The sequence below is a fragment of the Nothobranchius furzeri genome, chromosome 13, assembly GCF_043380555.1.
Source record: "Nothobranchius furzeri strain GRZ-AD chromosome 13, NfurGRZ-RIMD1, whole genome shotgun sequence".
Classification (NCBI taxonomy): domain Eukaryota; kingdom Metazoa; phylum Chordata; class Actinopteri; order Cyprinodontiformes; family Nothobranchiidae; genus Nothobranchius; species Nothobranchius furzeri.
Genome location: NC_091753.1, coordinates 20231461 through 20247620, shown reverse-complemented (window position 1 = coordinate 20247620; position 16160 = coordinate 20231461). Strand labels below are relative to the sequence as shown.

At 48.0% G+C, this 16160-nt stretch overlaps 1 protein-coding gene across 1 annotated transcript in view; it reads left to right on the top strand.

Moving 5' to 3' along the window:
- Positions 1-16160, top strand: part of LOC107380800 (chloride channel protein 2) — a 69709-nt gene that overhangs the window by 51587 nt on the left and 1962 nt on the right. Inside the window, exons 18-19 of the mRNA XM_054742935.2 lie at positions 9137-9175; positions 10341-10439. Coding sequence (XP_054598910.1) covers positions 9137-9175; positions 10341-10439 — 138 coding nt within the window. The remainder of the gene's footprint in view (positions 1-9136; positions 9176-10340; positions 10440-16160) is intronic.

Genomic DNA, 16160 nt, shown 5'->3' with positions numbered 1-16160 from the left:
CTCTTTTCCATTGCCAGGTCTGGAATGGTCCGGTCTGGTTATTTTTGTTCCGATATGGGTCTGGGATTTTCAGGCTGTTTTGATTTGGGCCATCACGTCAGCAGTTTAGGCCATCACGTCAGCAGTTTGGGCCATCATGTCAGCAGTTTGGGCCATCACGTCAGCAGGCGGGGTTCAACGGCAAAAACAAAATGCTTACCACAGCCTCCACATGTGACACCGGAGTGCAGTCACTAAGTCCAGAGGCCTGCCTTGGTTATAAATAGCATCCAGTGCTTCGTAGCAACTCTGTGCATTTCTCTCATCCGAAAAAAATAAATCCGCTCCGGCTGTTTCTGTCCTGAACCATTAACTATTTTGGGCTTTAATTCCTTCATCTTGGCCCGACACTGTACAGACGTCCACTCTGATCCTTCTGATTCTTCGGTTGCAAAAATACAAACAACAGAACTCAATTTGTTTTGCTTGTTGCAAGTAGTGACATATCTCTGTCAACCAATCAGTGGACTGTGTTGTTGCTCCACCCTAACCATACCGTTCCAGACATTTCTGGACCTACAACAGAAGGGAGCTGTTGAATTATTTCACAGGAGACCACGTCTTGCTTCAACTCTTTATTTCTCTCTCTGCTCCTCCCTCACTTCGACAGCGACACCCTCTGGTCAAAACGGGTAATTGGCAGAACAAAGCATATATATATATATATATATATATATTTTTTTTTTTTTTTTTGCCTCTTTTGTGTAACACTTTGTGAACACAACATCTCCCCTTTTACTCGAAATAATGCCCAACCCCTTCCAGTAAAACATCCTGAAACATTCACCAGCATTGTACTTTTGAGGTGGCTAATAACTTGACAAGTTTATATTTTCTGATAAAGAACTAAAACGGAAAACACAGTGTCTCTGAGCAACGTGTGAATCAAAAGGCAAAATAAAATATCTTTATTCAACCCCTTCATCCCCTGACCTATTTCATAACAAAGTCTTTGGTCCATCTTGGTGGTTGTCAGTCCCTCTGCAGGGTGGGACGAGCAGCAGTCTGTGTTGAGCTGACATTTTCCACACCTGTATCAGCCCGCTGTGTTTCTGTCGCGTTCCCAGGAACGAGCGACAGGCGAGCTGCTTTCTATCGTCTCCCATCACTTAGGATGAAAGAACTCTCAACCGTCTGCTGCTGCACCTCCAGGGACTTGGTGTATTGTGTGTCACACCTTGTCCTGTCTCCCCTTTTGGTTTAGTCCTGTGTCTCTGTTAATTGCTCCCACATGCCTCTTGTTTCCCAATCACCCAAACTCCCAGCCCTCCTGTATTTAAACCCCTTCTGTGTTGTGTCTCGTGCTGGATCATTGTTCCTTTGTTGACGTGTTCCCCATTAAAACCTTAATCGTTCCTGTGTGTCTGCTTGCCTGCTTCCCTCACCCGCGTGTGGATCCTTACCTCTGCTTCATTCACCGGCGCGCGCTAACAGAATGATCCAACCCTGTAAAGGATCCAGCGGGGAGATTCTCCCCTGGAAGTGCCTGCTCCAGTTCCTCTCCTCGGACCACCGGCCGGCTTCTCCTCCTCCGGCTTCGCTTCGCCGCCGACGCCGTCACAGACCCTCAGCCTCGGCGTTCCTCTCCACCCTCCTGGAGCCAGATGAGAGGTTGGATCGGGAGACGCTTCCGGATCGTTCCAGCTTCATGGGCACCAGACTGGCTGTGTGCTCCCTCGGAGCTGGCCCACGGCATGGGGAAGGATGCTGAGCTCCACCGCAATCCTGTGTCCCCGGATGGAGCCGCAAGCTTGCCGCTGCCCCGGCTCGGCGCACCTGCTTGGGCCCGCCCCCAGTCAGACCTACAGTCCCGCCTCCGGTCCATTCTGCGCATCTGCAGGCGGAGGAACCACGCCCACAGCCCAGCTGACAGAGCTCGCGGGTCTCCAGGCGGAGCTTGGCCGGATCCGTCAGCTCGTCAGCCTCAAGGAGTCCCACCTGGACACCCTGTCCTCTGCGAATCACCAGGAGAGGGTTTCAGTCCAGCCAGCAGCTCCCTTGTCTCAGAGCCAGAGTAGCAAGTCTGCAGTCCACCCAGCAGAGCTCGTCGGTCTCCGAGCTGAGCTGGCCCAACTCCATCAGAGCCTCAGTCTCCAGGAGCTCACACTGGACACTCTATCCTCCCTCCTCTCCCAGTTTCCAGCACCACCAGTTTAATTGCATCCAATTCCAGCAGTGGTCCCGGAGGTCGCACCGCATCTGGTCCAGCCTGTCCAAGCGGTCCCGTCTGCAGCAACTCCTCCTCCACTCCAGAAGACGGTGGTCCAGATGCAGGTGGTCCAGAAGCTGGTGGTCCAGAGGCTGGCGGTCCAGAAGCTGGCGGTCCAGAAGCCGACACTCCCGAACCAGAAGTCAACGCTCCCGGACCTGAAGTCGACGGTCTAGAAGTCGACGCTCCCGGACCTGAAGTCGACGGTCCAGAAGTCAACGCTTCCGGACCAGAAGTCGACGCCCCTGGACCAGAAGTCGAGGGTCCAGAAGTCGAGGGTCCAGAAGACGATGGACCAGAAGTCGACGCCCCCCGGACCAGAAGTCAATGGTCCAGAAGCCGACACCCCCGGACCAGAAGTCGATGGAGGTCAACGCCCCCAGTCCTGTGGTCGACGCCTCTTCCAGTCTTGTGGTCGACGCCTCCTCTGGTCCTGTGGTCGACGCCTCCTCTGGTCCTGTGGTCGACGCCTCCTCCGGTCCTGTGGTCAACGCCTCGTCCGGTCTTGTGGTCGACGCCTCTTCCGGTCCTGTGGTCGACGCTTCCTCGTGTTCTGGGGTCGACGCCTCCTCGTGTTCTGGGGTCGACGTCTCCTCATGTTCTGAAGTCAACGCCCCCTCGTGTTCTGAAGTCGACGCCTCATCCACTCCAGAGGTCGACACCTCATCCACTCCAGAGGTCGACACTCTCTCCAGTCCAGAGGTCGACGCTCTCTCCAGCCCAGAGGTCGACGCTCTCTCCAGCCCGCACTCTCCAGCCCAGAGGTCGACGCTCTCTCCAGCCCAGAGGTCGACGCTCTCTCCAGCCCAGAGGTCGACGCTCTCTCCAGTCCAGAGGTCGACGCTCTTTCCAGTCCAGAGGTCGACGCTCTCTCCAGTCCAGAGGTCGACAGTCTCTCCAGTCCAGAGGTCGACGCTCTTTCGTGTCCAGAGGTCGACGCTCTTTCGTGTCCATAGGTCGACGCTCTCTCCAGTCCAGAAGTCGACGCTCTTTCGTGTCCAGAGGTCGACGCTCTTTCGTGTCCAGAGGTCAACGCTCCCTCGTGTCCAGAGGTCGACGCTCCCTCGTGTCCGGAGGTCGACGTCCCCTCCAGTCCAACGTCTCTGCCGTCTCCAGTCCAGTGGTTGACGCCGTCTCCTGTCCAGTGGTCGACGCCGTCTCCAGTCCAGTGGTCGATGCCGTCTCTTGTCCCGTGGTTGACGCCGTCTCCTGTCCCGTGGTCGACGCCGTCTCCTGTCCCGTGGTCGATGCCGTCTCCTGTCCCGTGGTCGTCTCCAGTCCAGTGGTCGACGCCGTCTCCGGTCCAGTGGTCGACGCCGTCTCCAGCCCAGACGTCGACGATGCCGCCTCCAGCCCAGAGGCCGACGTCGCCACCTCCAGCCCAGAGGCCGACGCCGCCGCCTCCAGTCTAGAGGCCGCCTCCAGTCCAGAGGCCGACGACGCCGCCTCCAGTCCAGAAGCCGACGACGCCCCCTCCAGTCCAGAAGTCGATGACGCCTCCTCCAGTCCAGAAGTCAAGGACGTCTCCTCCGGCATCTCTGCCTCCGGTCACCACCAGTCCTGCCCTCATCAGGCGCGGGCCACCAAGGGTCCATCCTCGTCTCCACCTCTGTCCCAGATGCAGGCCTCCTAGAGCTTGTCGTCGCCTCCTCCTCTGCCCCAGACGCAGGCCCCCAAGAGCTCGTTGTCGCCTCCTCTGCCACAGACGCAGGCCCCCAAGAGCCCGTCGTCACCGCCTCCTCTGCCACAGACGCAGGCCCTCAAGAGCCCGTCGTCGCTGCCTCCTCTGCCACAGACGCAGGCCCCCAAGAGCCCGTCGTCGCCTCCTCTGCCACAGACGCAGGCCCCCAAGAGCCTGTCATCACTGCCTCCTCTGCCACAGACGCAGGCCTCCAAGAGCCCGTCGTCGCCTCCTCTGCCCCAGCCGCAGGCCCCCGGACTCTACTGGTCCCTGCCTCCTCTTCATCGGGCCCTCGGTCCCTCTCGGCCCTCCCTCCGGGTCCCCCTCCTCCCGCCCTGCTCTGTGTTCCTGTGGGCATCTGGAATCCGCCCTTTGAGGAGGAGGGGGGGGGGGGGGGGGGGGGTACTGTCTCACCTTGTCCTGTCTCCCCTTTTGGTTTAGTCCTGTGTCTCTGTTAATTGCTCCCACCTGTCTCTCGTTTCCCAATCACCCAAGCTCTCGTGTTGGATCATTGTTTCTATGTTGGCGTGTTCCCCATTAAAACCTTAATCGTTCCTGTGTGTCTGCTTGCCTGCTTCCCTCACCCGCGTGTGGACCCTTACCTCCACTTCATTCACCGGCGCGCGCTGACATTGTGTTTCCCCTTTCCTCTCACCGAAGAACCAACAGTCACGTGTGTAGGTTTAGCACCTCTCCTCCTGTTTGTATAACAGCCACTTTGTTCCTGTATAGCTATCACTTTAGATCTGATGTGGTCATACTGTCCAGGATCCTTCGGCGGTGGTAGAATGTCCAACTTAGTCCGCATTGCCCACCCTCTGACGAACCGGAACGGGGACACACCTGTCGTAGCATGGGGAGTAGCTTGATAGCTTAGAAGGAGCTCTGTAACCCCATTTTTACATGGTTACTGAATAGCTTGTGCTGTCTGAATGGAGTCCTTCAGCACTCGATTAAAGCGCTCCACACATCCATTCGCCTGGGCATGATAAGTGCTTGTCCTGATGTGTTTGTTGTATGCCCCGTTCATTGGGAATATCAGCAAAGACAGCTGACATGAACTGCGGTCCATTATCAGTTGTGATTTGGGAACAATCAGCCTCGTTCCCCTAAATATCAGCGGCAACTCTGCCACTAGTTCATGCCGCACCAGGAAGTAAGGCTTGATGTCATCAGGTAAGGATTTGTTTATCTTTGGCCAACTTGAAAGAATACTCTTCCTCAGTTTTGCCAGTTCAGCGCAGTCTTCACATTCTGCTTTGAAATCAGCCAGTGGAAGTGCTGTTAAAAGAGGAGAAAGTTCCGCAATTTCTGTGATTAAGTCCTGTGCAGTTTCTTCACTTGTGTCTGTGGTAAGCAGTGGGACACGTGACATACAGTCTGCTATCACATTTTGGCTCCCTGGACGATACTCCATGTTGTATTGGAAACACATCAGTCTGGCTGACCAGCGTGCTATCCTCATGCCAGCTCTGTTCATCCCTTTAGTACTCAACAGGGTGGTGAGAGCCAGGTGATCCATCCTCAGAGTGTGTCCCCATATGTATTGGCCCCATTTTTCGACAGCCCATACACAGGCGAGGGCTTCTTTTTCTATCGTTGAGCATTTCCTCTCAGCTGGGGACAGGGTGTGGGAACCAAAAGCAATGATTTGCTCCTCGTTTTTTGAGTTTGTCTGAGTCAGAACAGCTCCAAGCCCACAATCTGAGGCATCAGTGGTGATAAGTGTTGGCAGATTTGAGTTGAAAATTGCCAGTGCAGAAGCATTTCCTTCAGCTTATTGAAGCTGTCATTTGCTGCTGACGTCCACTGAAGTTCAGCCGTTTCACTCATCCAAAGTAGTTCCCACAGTGGTTCAACTACAGTACCATAGTTTGGTAGAAATTTGCTGAACCAAGAAGTTAGGCATAGGAAAGAATGAAGAGCAGCCATGTCCTTTGGCGCAGGAGCTTTAGCAATGGCAAACAGGTGATCTGGGCTAGGGCTCAGGCCATCCTTGGAAATATGTCCCAAGAATGGAATAGCTGTTTGCCCAAATGAACTTTTGTTAAAATTAATTTGCAGGCCTACCTCCTTCAGGCGTTGGAGAACAGCCTTTAGTCATTCATCATGCTCTTCTTGGGAGTGTCCGTACACTCTGATGCCATCTAAATAGTTCTGTACTCCTGGTAGGTCTCTCAGGACTGTGTGCATCATCTTTTGAAAGGCAGAAGGTGCCGAAGCAAGTCCAAATGAAACTCGGGCTAACTGAAAGAGTCCCTCATGAGATATAAATGCAGTGAGGCTTCTACTCTCAGGGTGAAGAGGCAGTTGGTTATAAGCTGAGCTTAAATCAATCTGGCTGCAATGTGTAGCCCCTGCCAGTTATGTGAATAAATCCTCCATGTGAGGAAGAGGGTGACAGTCCATAATCACACTCTTGTTAGGTTCACGCAGATCCACACAAAGTCTCAAACCTCCTTTACTTTTTCTCGCTACCATGAGAGGACTTACCCATTCGGATGCATCCACTGGTTAGATGATGCCTGCCTGGAGGAGACGTTTTAGTTCAGTTGACACCTCCTCCCGAATGCTGAGAGGTAGACGCCTCCGTTTTTGACCTGCCGGCTCTACTGTTTCATTCACTTGAACTTTGTGAATGAACCTTTTAACAGCTCCGAGATGGAGGGAAGAAGCAGAGTCAATGTTATTCACAATGCATGTTTGTGTTTTAGCTGGTGATCCTCTGGTAGGATCCTCTTCTTTGTTAATAACTTTCCCAGCTATGATGTCAATATTAAGTACTTCGATTAGATCCAACCCCAGCAAAGGTGATCCATACTTAACTATGTCGAATGGTCCTGGCACTTTCCTGTCTTTATTCGCCACCCTTACTGAGGCTTGTAGACAGCCAATGACCGGTAGGTCATTTCTTGCATAAGTGACTAGTTTAACTTTAGGTTCAGTCAAAGCACACGGTGAGAAACCGGAGCCAAAAAAGTCCTGTGATCGGTGCGGTCCGAGTAGGTTGTCTGGACCAGTTTCACAATTGGAACAGAAAAATTAGCGACCCAATTCTTCCCATTCATTGCCAGGTTGGGTGACGGAAAGGCCTAGGAAAATCTCACAGAAGCTTGGCTCTCTCTTTCTCAACCACCTCAGGGGGTGTTACCCACTTTGACCTTGAGACTTCCAGTCCATACTCTGCACAGATGTTTGAGTACATGATGCCAACCACTTGGTTATGGCGTTCTATGTCTGCCTTCCCTGCCAGCATCTTACACCCTGCAGTTATGTGGTGAATTGTGTCATGCGGTGCAGGTGAGTTGAGCGTTTGAGGTGAGGATCCAAGTGCAGGGGAAGAAGGCAGGCCAGGCAGGCAGGAACGTTTTACTAGATACTTTACTGAGACGTACACGGGACATTGGGACAATGAACAGACTAGGAATGCAGATCTGGGAGGGTTTAAATACACAAGGAGCTTGGATCTAAAGTGATTTGGAGACAAGAGGCAGATGGGAGCAATTAGGAAAGACACAGGACTGAACAGAGTTGGGAGACAGGACAGGTTGTGACAGATTGTCTCAGGGGCCTCTATGCATAGCCTACACCTTGGGTCTTGTCTGGTGTGGTAGATCTTGGCCTCTGTTGCTCTGGTGTTCAGGGCCTGTTCCTGTGCAGCCATGATGAGTGCCTCTGTGCTGTCCTTCAGACCAGCTCTTTCTTGCCATTGGCAGGATTTCTTGATATCCGCCACTTCCGTTATCTGTCGGTACTACATCCCATGTTTGGGGTTTGTCTTCCCACAATGGTATTTCCAGTGTCTCCTCCTCTGTTGGCCGTTGTCTGAGACATTCACTGAACATGTCATCTGTTGTGGCCTTATTCTTTATGTACTTATGGATCTTGGATGTGTCATCCTGGACAGTGGCTCTCACACTAGTCCTCAGCCTCCTTCCTTACAGCTAGTGTTCAGTCTCAGGGTGCTGAACTTGGGATGGAACCCTCTATGCATGGTTAGGAACGTCCATGTCTTAAAATCTGTGGTCTGAATTTCCTCCTTTGGCCTGGATATTGTTCTTGCGGTTGAGCTGACTTCTTAGGACTTGCCTTACTCGTTGAAGTTATTTGGCTGTGGTTCCTTTCCTTGCGGCTACATCAAGGTTGCCTTTGCTTGTGGGATACCAAGGTACTTGGAGCTTTCCTCAATGTCTGCTATTGTTACTTCTCGAAGTGAGATCCCTTCTGCGTGGACTATCTTCCCGGGGTGGCCGCCTCAGCTTCAGGAGTAAACTTTTAATAAAACTTTCAAATGCCATTCTGTGTGCAGTTGTCTTTTCCAGTCCTCACAGCCAGTCATCACAGCTTGATTGGAGCTAAGAGGACCACAGCATCTACAAAAAGCAGAGATGGGGGTCCACATGCTAACAAATTCAACACCCTTAACCCCACAGCGGCACCTTGAAATTATGTTCATATAAGTAATGAAATAAACCAGTGACCAAAGGTAGCCCTGGCAGAGTCCAACTCTTGCTGGGAATAGGGCTGGCTTACTGTTGGCAATAAAGACCAGACACACTTTCCTTTTCAAGGACTTTATACCCTTTTGAGTCCCCCCTACAGAGCACCCGCGGAGACACAGTCATACATCTCTAGATCCACAACACACAACCACAAGGTACAGAGGTGGTTCACAGTTACCCGGCTAGGGTGAAAACCACACTGATTCTCCTTAACCCATGATTTAACGTTCAGCTGAACCCTAATCTTCAGTATTTAGGATTAGACATTTTCAGAGAAGTTTAGGTATATGATCCCCCATTTTTAATTTACTTTATTTACCCAGAAATATCCCACTGAGATTAAAACCCCATTTTCAAAATAGACCTGGCCAAGATAGGCAGCAGCAAGGATCAAACTAAGGATTACACAGTTAAACTCTACTAGAAACAAAGATTGCATAAAATACTGAAAACAGTAAATGAAACAGAAGTGTAATGATAAACTCACAAGTTGGAACACTTCTGTGGTGCCTTGGTTTCTGTGCACGCATACAAAAATAGATACAGTAGAAAGGTACGCCATAATTAAGATGTGACCCTGTTGAAAGGTGATGTTTAGCTGCATTTTGTTTACCATGTTTGTGACGTTCCCTGTCAGTTTCTTCATTTAACTTTATGCTGTGTCTGAACTTCATGTACTGTTCGTCTGTCATTTCTCATCTACAGGAAGATGGAGATGTGGAAGATGAAATGACCTATAAAGAGGTAAAACACACACACACACACACACACACACACACACACACACACACACACACACACACACACACACTTTAGAACCAATGATGTCAAATCACAAACTGGTCAGACATTTTTGATAGTTTTATGCTTATTTTGTCATTATCAATGCAACATGATGCAACTGACAACTTTGAGGTATATCCATCCATCCATCCATCCATCCAGCTCTGGTGTCTAACTCCATCACACATTATAGGCAAGAAGAAGGGGAAAGCCAAATCAGGCTCTCCCGTCCAGCACAGGGACACACACACTCACCCCTAGGGAGAATTTAATGTGGCCAACCAAGTGCACCACCATGCAGCTATAAAGTATGTCTGAGAGTTTTATTCAAACAAATGTGATTAATTTTGGCTACATTTGTTACAGAGGTATAAGCAGGCTCCTTAGGGGGTTCTGCATCATAACAAATGTATAAAATGTATAGTATTAATCTCAAAGTTTTTAAAGTATTTAATTAATTTCTTTTCTTTTTTTTTCTTTTTTGTTTATCAAAGGTGTTGTAACTAACTGTGTTGAAGCCAAGTTACATATATTCACTTTTACTCAGTGACGTCCCAGTCTGGAAAAAGCTCTTATGGATCTTTCAGTAGGCCCTCTTTTACAGCACGTGGTAATTCTTGTGTAAAGTTCTTGGTCAACAGGAAGTGACAGATATACAATATGAGGTGTAAATATATGAAAGCCCTAGACAATTAAACATTTAAAACCAACCGCACATCTCATGTCCTTTCTGTCAGAAACACATTCCTCACACCTTCTTCCTTTCTTTCACCTCTATGACATTTTTTATGTTCCTTTTCACCAACCAGCCTCACACCATAGCTGCTTTGTCTGCTTCATTTTGCATGGAGATTTGTCAGACGGTGGTTTGAAATAGTTAATATCTTTGCCTTCTGACCACAGACTGGGCCTATTTATAAAGAGATCATCTGTTATCAGTTCAGGGATTATGGTCTCAGCAAAACAACACGTTACACAAGATTCAGGGTTTTAAGCTTCATCTTTAATGATGCAATTTGTGTATATGAACTTATCATTTCTATAGTAAATGGTACTGAAGGTCTATAATAACAGTAAACCCATTGTTACAGTAAATCACCAGTTCTTTAATATGTTTCACATGCAGATTGCAGAGTGGGAGGAGAAGCAGCTTGATGAGCAAGTCGACTTCAGCTCCTGCAAGATTGAGGAATTCCAGCTGGCAGAAAACACATCGCTGTATAAGGTCTGATTAGCCTCCGACTATTTATTAAAGGTCTCAATCCCATTTTTAATTTTCTGTGGTCTCCAGTGACAATGAATGACACGTCATTTTCTGTGGAGACAAATGCTCTGGTGCTCCTGTTTCAAGGTGTTGGAGGTTGGAAGTTTGCAGGATGAATTGGATCAGCAGAAAATGGCAGGATTAATCTCATGAGAGATGAGCAAAACATCAAACACGCCTAAAATTGCTGTAAGCGCATGATTGCTGATCGAGAGCTGGTCGTGAGGTGTTCATTGTCTCTCGTAACCCCCCGTGTACTAACCAACATACAACGCTAAACTCGCCCCGATCTCAAAGATTCTTGCAAGAGGGGAAAAGTGTCTCAAAAAAGTCAAAAATTTGCAGAGTGTCTGCCCAGCTTAACAGCAACGCAACTCATACGTGGAGTTTGTCAGCAAAACTCAATCCTGTACGACAAATTTCTTACGGTTGAAAATGCGAAAGCTCAACAGGTTTCTCCATGCCAGTGAGCGGCCAGTGGTCAGCTTCTAAAAACCTTCCTGCAGGTGGACAGAAGCCCAGCTATGGCAGGACTACGAATGCTAATTTTCCCTGTGAAGTTCAAGAGCTTTCAGTGTGACTCCCTTGTTGTCCTGTCTGTTTGATTTCTGTAACCAATGCAGGCAACGGGGGTTGAGGAAATCTTTGACATGTGCACATGCAACTCAGAGTGAGTGATCGTATTTAAAAAAAATAACACGTGTTACACGGTTTCTCTGTGAAAGAGATCTTTAATGCAGCACAAACATGTTTCACATGTGCAAAATGTGTCCCAGGGTTCTCAAGATACAATAGAGCAGTGGTAGGCGGCCAGGTTCGGTCCGCGAGCCTTCTCTTTCTGCCCCCCGGACTGGATCGGACCTTTCGCTCTGTTATATTGTCAACGGGGGACCACTACCAAAATGTCAGCTCCACCGATTTAACGCATCAATCATCCATGACACTGTCTGGTGAGGAATCATTCATCCCTCTTGGAAACGCCCCTGCTCTTGGATGGCAGAGCAGCCCCACCACCATCTGCCCCATACAGACATCAAAAGAAGTTGACCGGAACAGAGCCGAAACACCGTCGTAGGCCGTGACGGGCCGTCAGCCGATCTCTCAAACTCTCCTCCAGGCCAACCCAAACCAACCGAAATCCTACCGTCGCTAGTGATGGTCCGTTTGAAGCCGAAGCTTCGGCACATTAGTCAAAAAAACAGTGCTTTAGAAGCAACGTGTCGATGCTTGATTTGTTTGAGCAAAATCATGTGATCAGTGATGTCCGAAGCTTCATTTGGTACGTCACTGCTTTGGTTCCTGACTCAGGTTCAAATCCTTAGACCTGAACCACCGGTGTTATTTGGAGGTGAAGCAACAAGTGAATAAAATAACAAAGCTGAAATGTACCAGCAAGAAAGAGAGGATGTTCTGCTGTGTGGGAACACTTAAAGCTGTTGTCGGTAAACACTTTTGCAGCCTTCTTTTTTCATAGAAATGCCAGAAAATAACCAAAAAAATTATCGTGGCAAACTCTCACACATTATAGCGATATTTGAAGATGAGACACGCATCTAACTGCTTTCACTTCACAAGTTCTCATGCCACACACCTCCAATTTCTCATGCTGAAAGAATAAGTGAGTGTGTCTGCGTGTGTGTGCGTGCGTGTGGGTGTGTCCCCGCTCTTTGGAGAGACGCCCCATTCTCACACATGGAATAATACAAATGCAGGCAGCCCTGAAGCATACTCGTAAGCTGTGTGTTGTAATATACATAGCTTTTTTCTTATTTAGTGTATACAGGAAATAAACAGAAAGGTCCAACCAATTGATGACCTTAAGGACAGTTTATTTCATCATTTGGCAAGTAAATTGATTCAAATTGTTGTTTATAATAAAGGCCACTAGATGTCATCCAAGAGGACGGTGCTAGAAAGCTTCGAGTAATGAATCGTTATTTGATACAAGCTTTAGTGCTTCAGAAAGCTTCGTTTGGCCATCACATCGTCCAAAACCCCCGGACAACCCACCGGAGCAAGTATTTGTGTCTGTTCGCTTTGCTACTTTTGCCCTCGCTTCTTACTCTCAGGATAAAAATGGCTCCTCTCCTCTGACATGCACTGTCAGCTGTGTGACCTTATATAGACAGGTGTGTGTCTTTCCACATTATGTCCAATCAACTGAATTTATTGGATTCCAATCAGACTGCAACATCTCAATGATTATAATTGGTAACAGGAAGCACTTGAGCCCAATTTTAGTGGCAAAGGCTGTATACTTTTGTACATGTGATTTCTTAGGATTTTTTATTTATTTTTGTTTTTAATTTGCAAAAATCTCTAAAAACTTCCTTCATTATGTTATGTGGTGTTGTATATTGAATTTTGTGCGGAAAATGATTCCATCACATTTTGGAATGAAGCTGTGACGTAAAGAGCAAATTGCAGGTAAATTTTTTTCCTAATTCATATTAAATGCTGTCCAAAAAACACTATTTGAAGTGCTTATTGTAGATATTTCATTTTAAAATACATAACAGCAGACTTGTTCTAGTAAAAGATGGCCTTTCTCAGCAAAGCTTCTAAAATGGCTCTTCTTTTCTAAATCTGGACGTAACCAAAGGGAGTTAGAAGCTAGGCGCTGCCTCAGCTCAATGTGGAGAGTGGCTAGTTTTAGGGTAGAGAGGTCGTATTATCCAGTCAGTGTGTGTGTTTACTAGTTTTGGATTGTGTTCATTTTGATAAACTATAGTTTGTGAAGGCTGCACCAACTCCAGCCTGTCTGGACATCGAGTCCCTGGGTTTCCAGATAAGAGAATCAATGCCTCTATCTCCGTGCCTGAGGGCGTTTTGTGCAGCTGAAAAGACGGACTTCTGTAGCCCATATCGGTCGGTACCGGGACAGGGAGGTCCGCGTTGGCCTCCAGAGACCTGTGACGGGGTTTAAAAAATAAATGCAGATTTCTGGAGCTCAGATCACCATCAGAACCAGGTCAGAACCGACCAGAACCGACAAGCAGAGACATGCAGCTCATTGGGCCAGTGGAGCTGGTGTCTGGGTCAGATCCAGCTCACAGAAGCCCGCATGAGCTCCAGAACCAGATGACATGCGTCTCTCTCTAAGCACTGAACTATGTTAGGTGAATGGATATTAACGAGTATGAGACAGGTGATAGACGCTCATTAGTATTAATATTATATAAACTGACCGATACTATTTTAACTGTCTGGTACATGATAGTAATCTGTACTGTATTGTGATGCTAGCACACGAGTTTAAGCTAACATCGTTAACTCACCTGCTGATCCCCCGCTGTTCTCCTCAATCTCTCTGCTTTAACCGATGGTTTCTCCCCCTGGTTTGTCTCTGCTCTCCGGGGCGAGCAGCAAACTCATAACTTTATTGTTTTGGTCCATCAGAAGTAGAATTATAAACATTTAAAGTTTCCCCTCAGTCAGAGCCGCATTACAATCCATATTTTTCTCTGGATTAAGCTAGCAGGACCCCCTCAGCTGACGTCAATTGGTTCCTCAAAAAAAAAAAAAAAACCTTCCTCACAAAAATTACTCTAAAAGCCTAAATGATTTATGTTTGTGTAAAAAAATTTTTTAAACAAGTTTCTATTATGTTTCTCTAAACATCGGTTCATGGGAGTAGAGCCCTGCATTGAAGCCCTAGGCCCTCGGGTCGGCCCGGCCTGACAGCCCTCGGGCCGGGCTTCGGGCCAGCGACTGTGTAATTACCTCGGACACGGGCCGGGCGAGCGCCTTCATTTTTAATCGAATTCATTTAAAAAAATTGAAACACTTAAACCATGGGTCGGCAACCTGTTCCCATCAAAGAGCCATTATTACCCGTTTCCCACAGTAAAGAAAACACTGGGAGCCACAGCAGCCGCGGCGTTGTGGGCGGGGCCTACCCTCAGACAACAGAGAGCTGCTTTAACCAATCACAGCAGGTGACAGCAGCCAGTACCGGTCGCTCATGTACGTCAAAGTTATCTTTCATAAAAAAGATAATCAATAAAACGATTTATATAAAGTGGATCCAGAAGCTGTAGCCCGTCTCTGCCTACAATATTTTGATATTTTTCACCCTGTTGATGGTTTTACTGAGCAGGTGCCACTTTTGTCATACGTTTCTTTTTAAAACATGTTTAGACTGTTCAGAATACAAATCCAGGCTCTGTCACGTTTGATTGTTGTAATTAAACTTTGTAGGTGGGGAAGGTCAGAAAAGCATCCGATCATTTTGTTTTTCCCTCATTTACAGCGACGGAGATAACGGCGCAGTGCGCCTGGCTCTGGTGTTAATCAAGTTTAATTTGATCTATTTTCACAAGAAAACAAAACAGTTAAAAGCAGGGCTTGTGTTGACTGGACAGTTCCCGTATTTGGCCGTTTATTTTGATGGAGAAAGAATAAAAAGAATTTCTCCGATGCATGCAGACGAACTGACACTTTATTCGTTTCGCACATCGCAGATGTAGCTAAATCACTCAAGAAAAGATTCCCATCTGAACATCTGAGCTAGACATTGCTCAGCGCAGCTCACTGTCAGCGTGTACTACATAAGGTACACAGCGAGCTGAAGATGTGGAGATTGGCTTGGAGCGCGTAGCAGAACCAGAGCGCATGCGGGAAGGTTCCTCCCACTGAAGCGAGTGTTTTCCAAACCCGGTCTCTCAGAGAGACTTGTCACTTAGAAAATGCTCCCTGATTATGAAACTTTGGCTGAATAGTGCTTGTTCCTGTCTCCAATGTGGCGACACATCCAGGAGCCGTCTGAGGAGAATCCCAGAATCTAACATCTTCAGCTCAGACAGCGCATATGATTACGCACAAGCGTGACCCGTCAACCCGGTCTCACAGTAAGACCGGGTTGGACCTGTTCAGGTTTACGCAGACATTCTTTACATTTAGAATTGGCATACAGATGTAAAATTAATGCAGTAAAATATAAAGCATTTTATTTAAATATCCATTCATTTTATCCACAATTACCGCCCGCAACCGCAACATGTGTGTTACACTCCTGCCCGTGCATGTCTGTTCCCGCCTGCAACCACAAAACTCGGAGAAATTATTACCTCACAATAAAAGAGATGTATCGAGTTTGCGTCCTCAACATGTCATTTTATAGGCTATACCAGGGGTCGGCAACCCGCGGCTCTTCCATCCATCTGATGTGCTTGTAAAATAATGAATGGATATTTAAGTAAAATACTTTATATTTTACTGCATAAATTTTATATCTGTAAGTCAATTCTATGTAAAGATTGTCTGCGTAAACCTGAACAGGTCCAACCCGGTCTTACTATGAGACCGGGTTGACGCGTCACGCTTGTGCGTAATCATATGCTCTTCTGAGCTGAAGATGTGAGATTCTGGGATTCTCCTCAGACGGCTCCTGGATGCGTCGCCACATTGGAGACAGGAACAAGCACTATTCAGCCAAAGTTTCATAATCAGGGAACATTTTCTAAGTGACAAGTCTCTCTGAGCGACAGGGTTTGGAAAACACTCGCTTCAGTGGGAGGAACCTTCCCGCATGCGCTTTGGTTCTGCGACGCGCTCCAAGCCAATCTCCACAACTTCAGCTCACTGTGCACATACGCGCTGACAGTGAGCTGCGCTGAGCAGCTCAGATGTTCAGATGGGAATCTTTTCTTGGGTGATTTAGCTACATCTGCAATGTGTGTA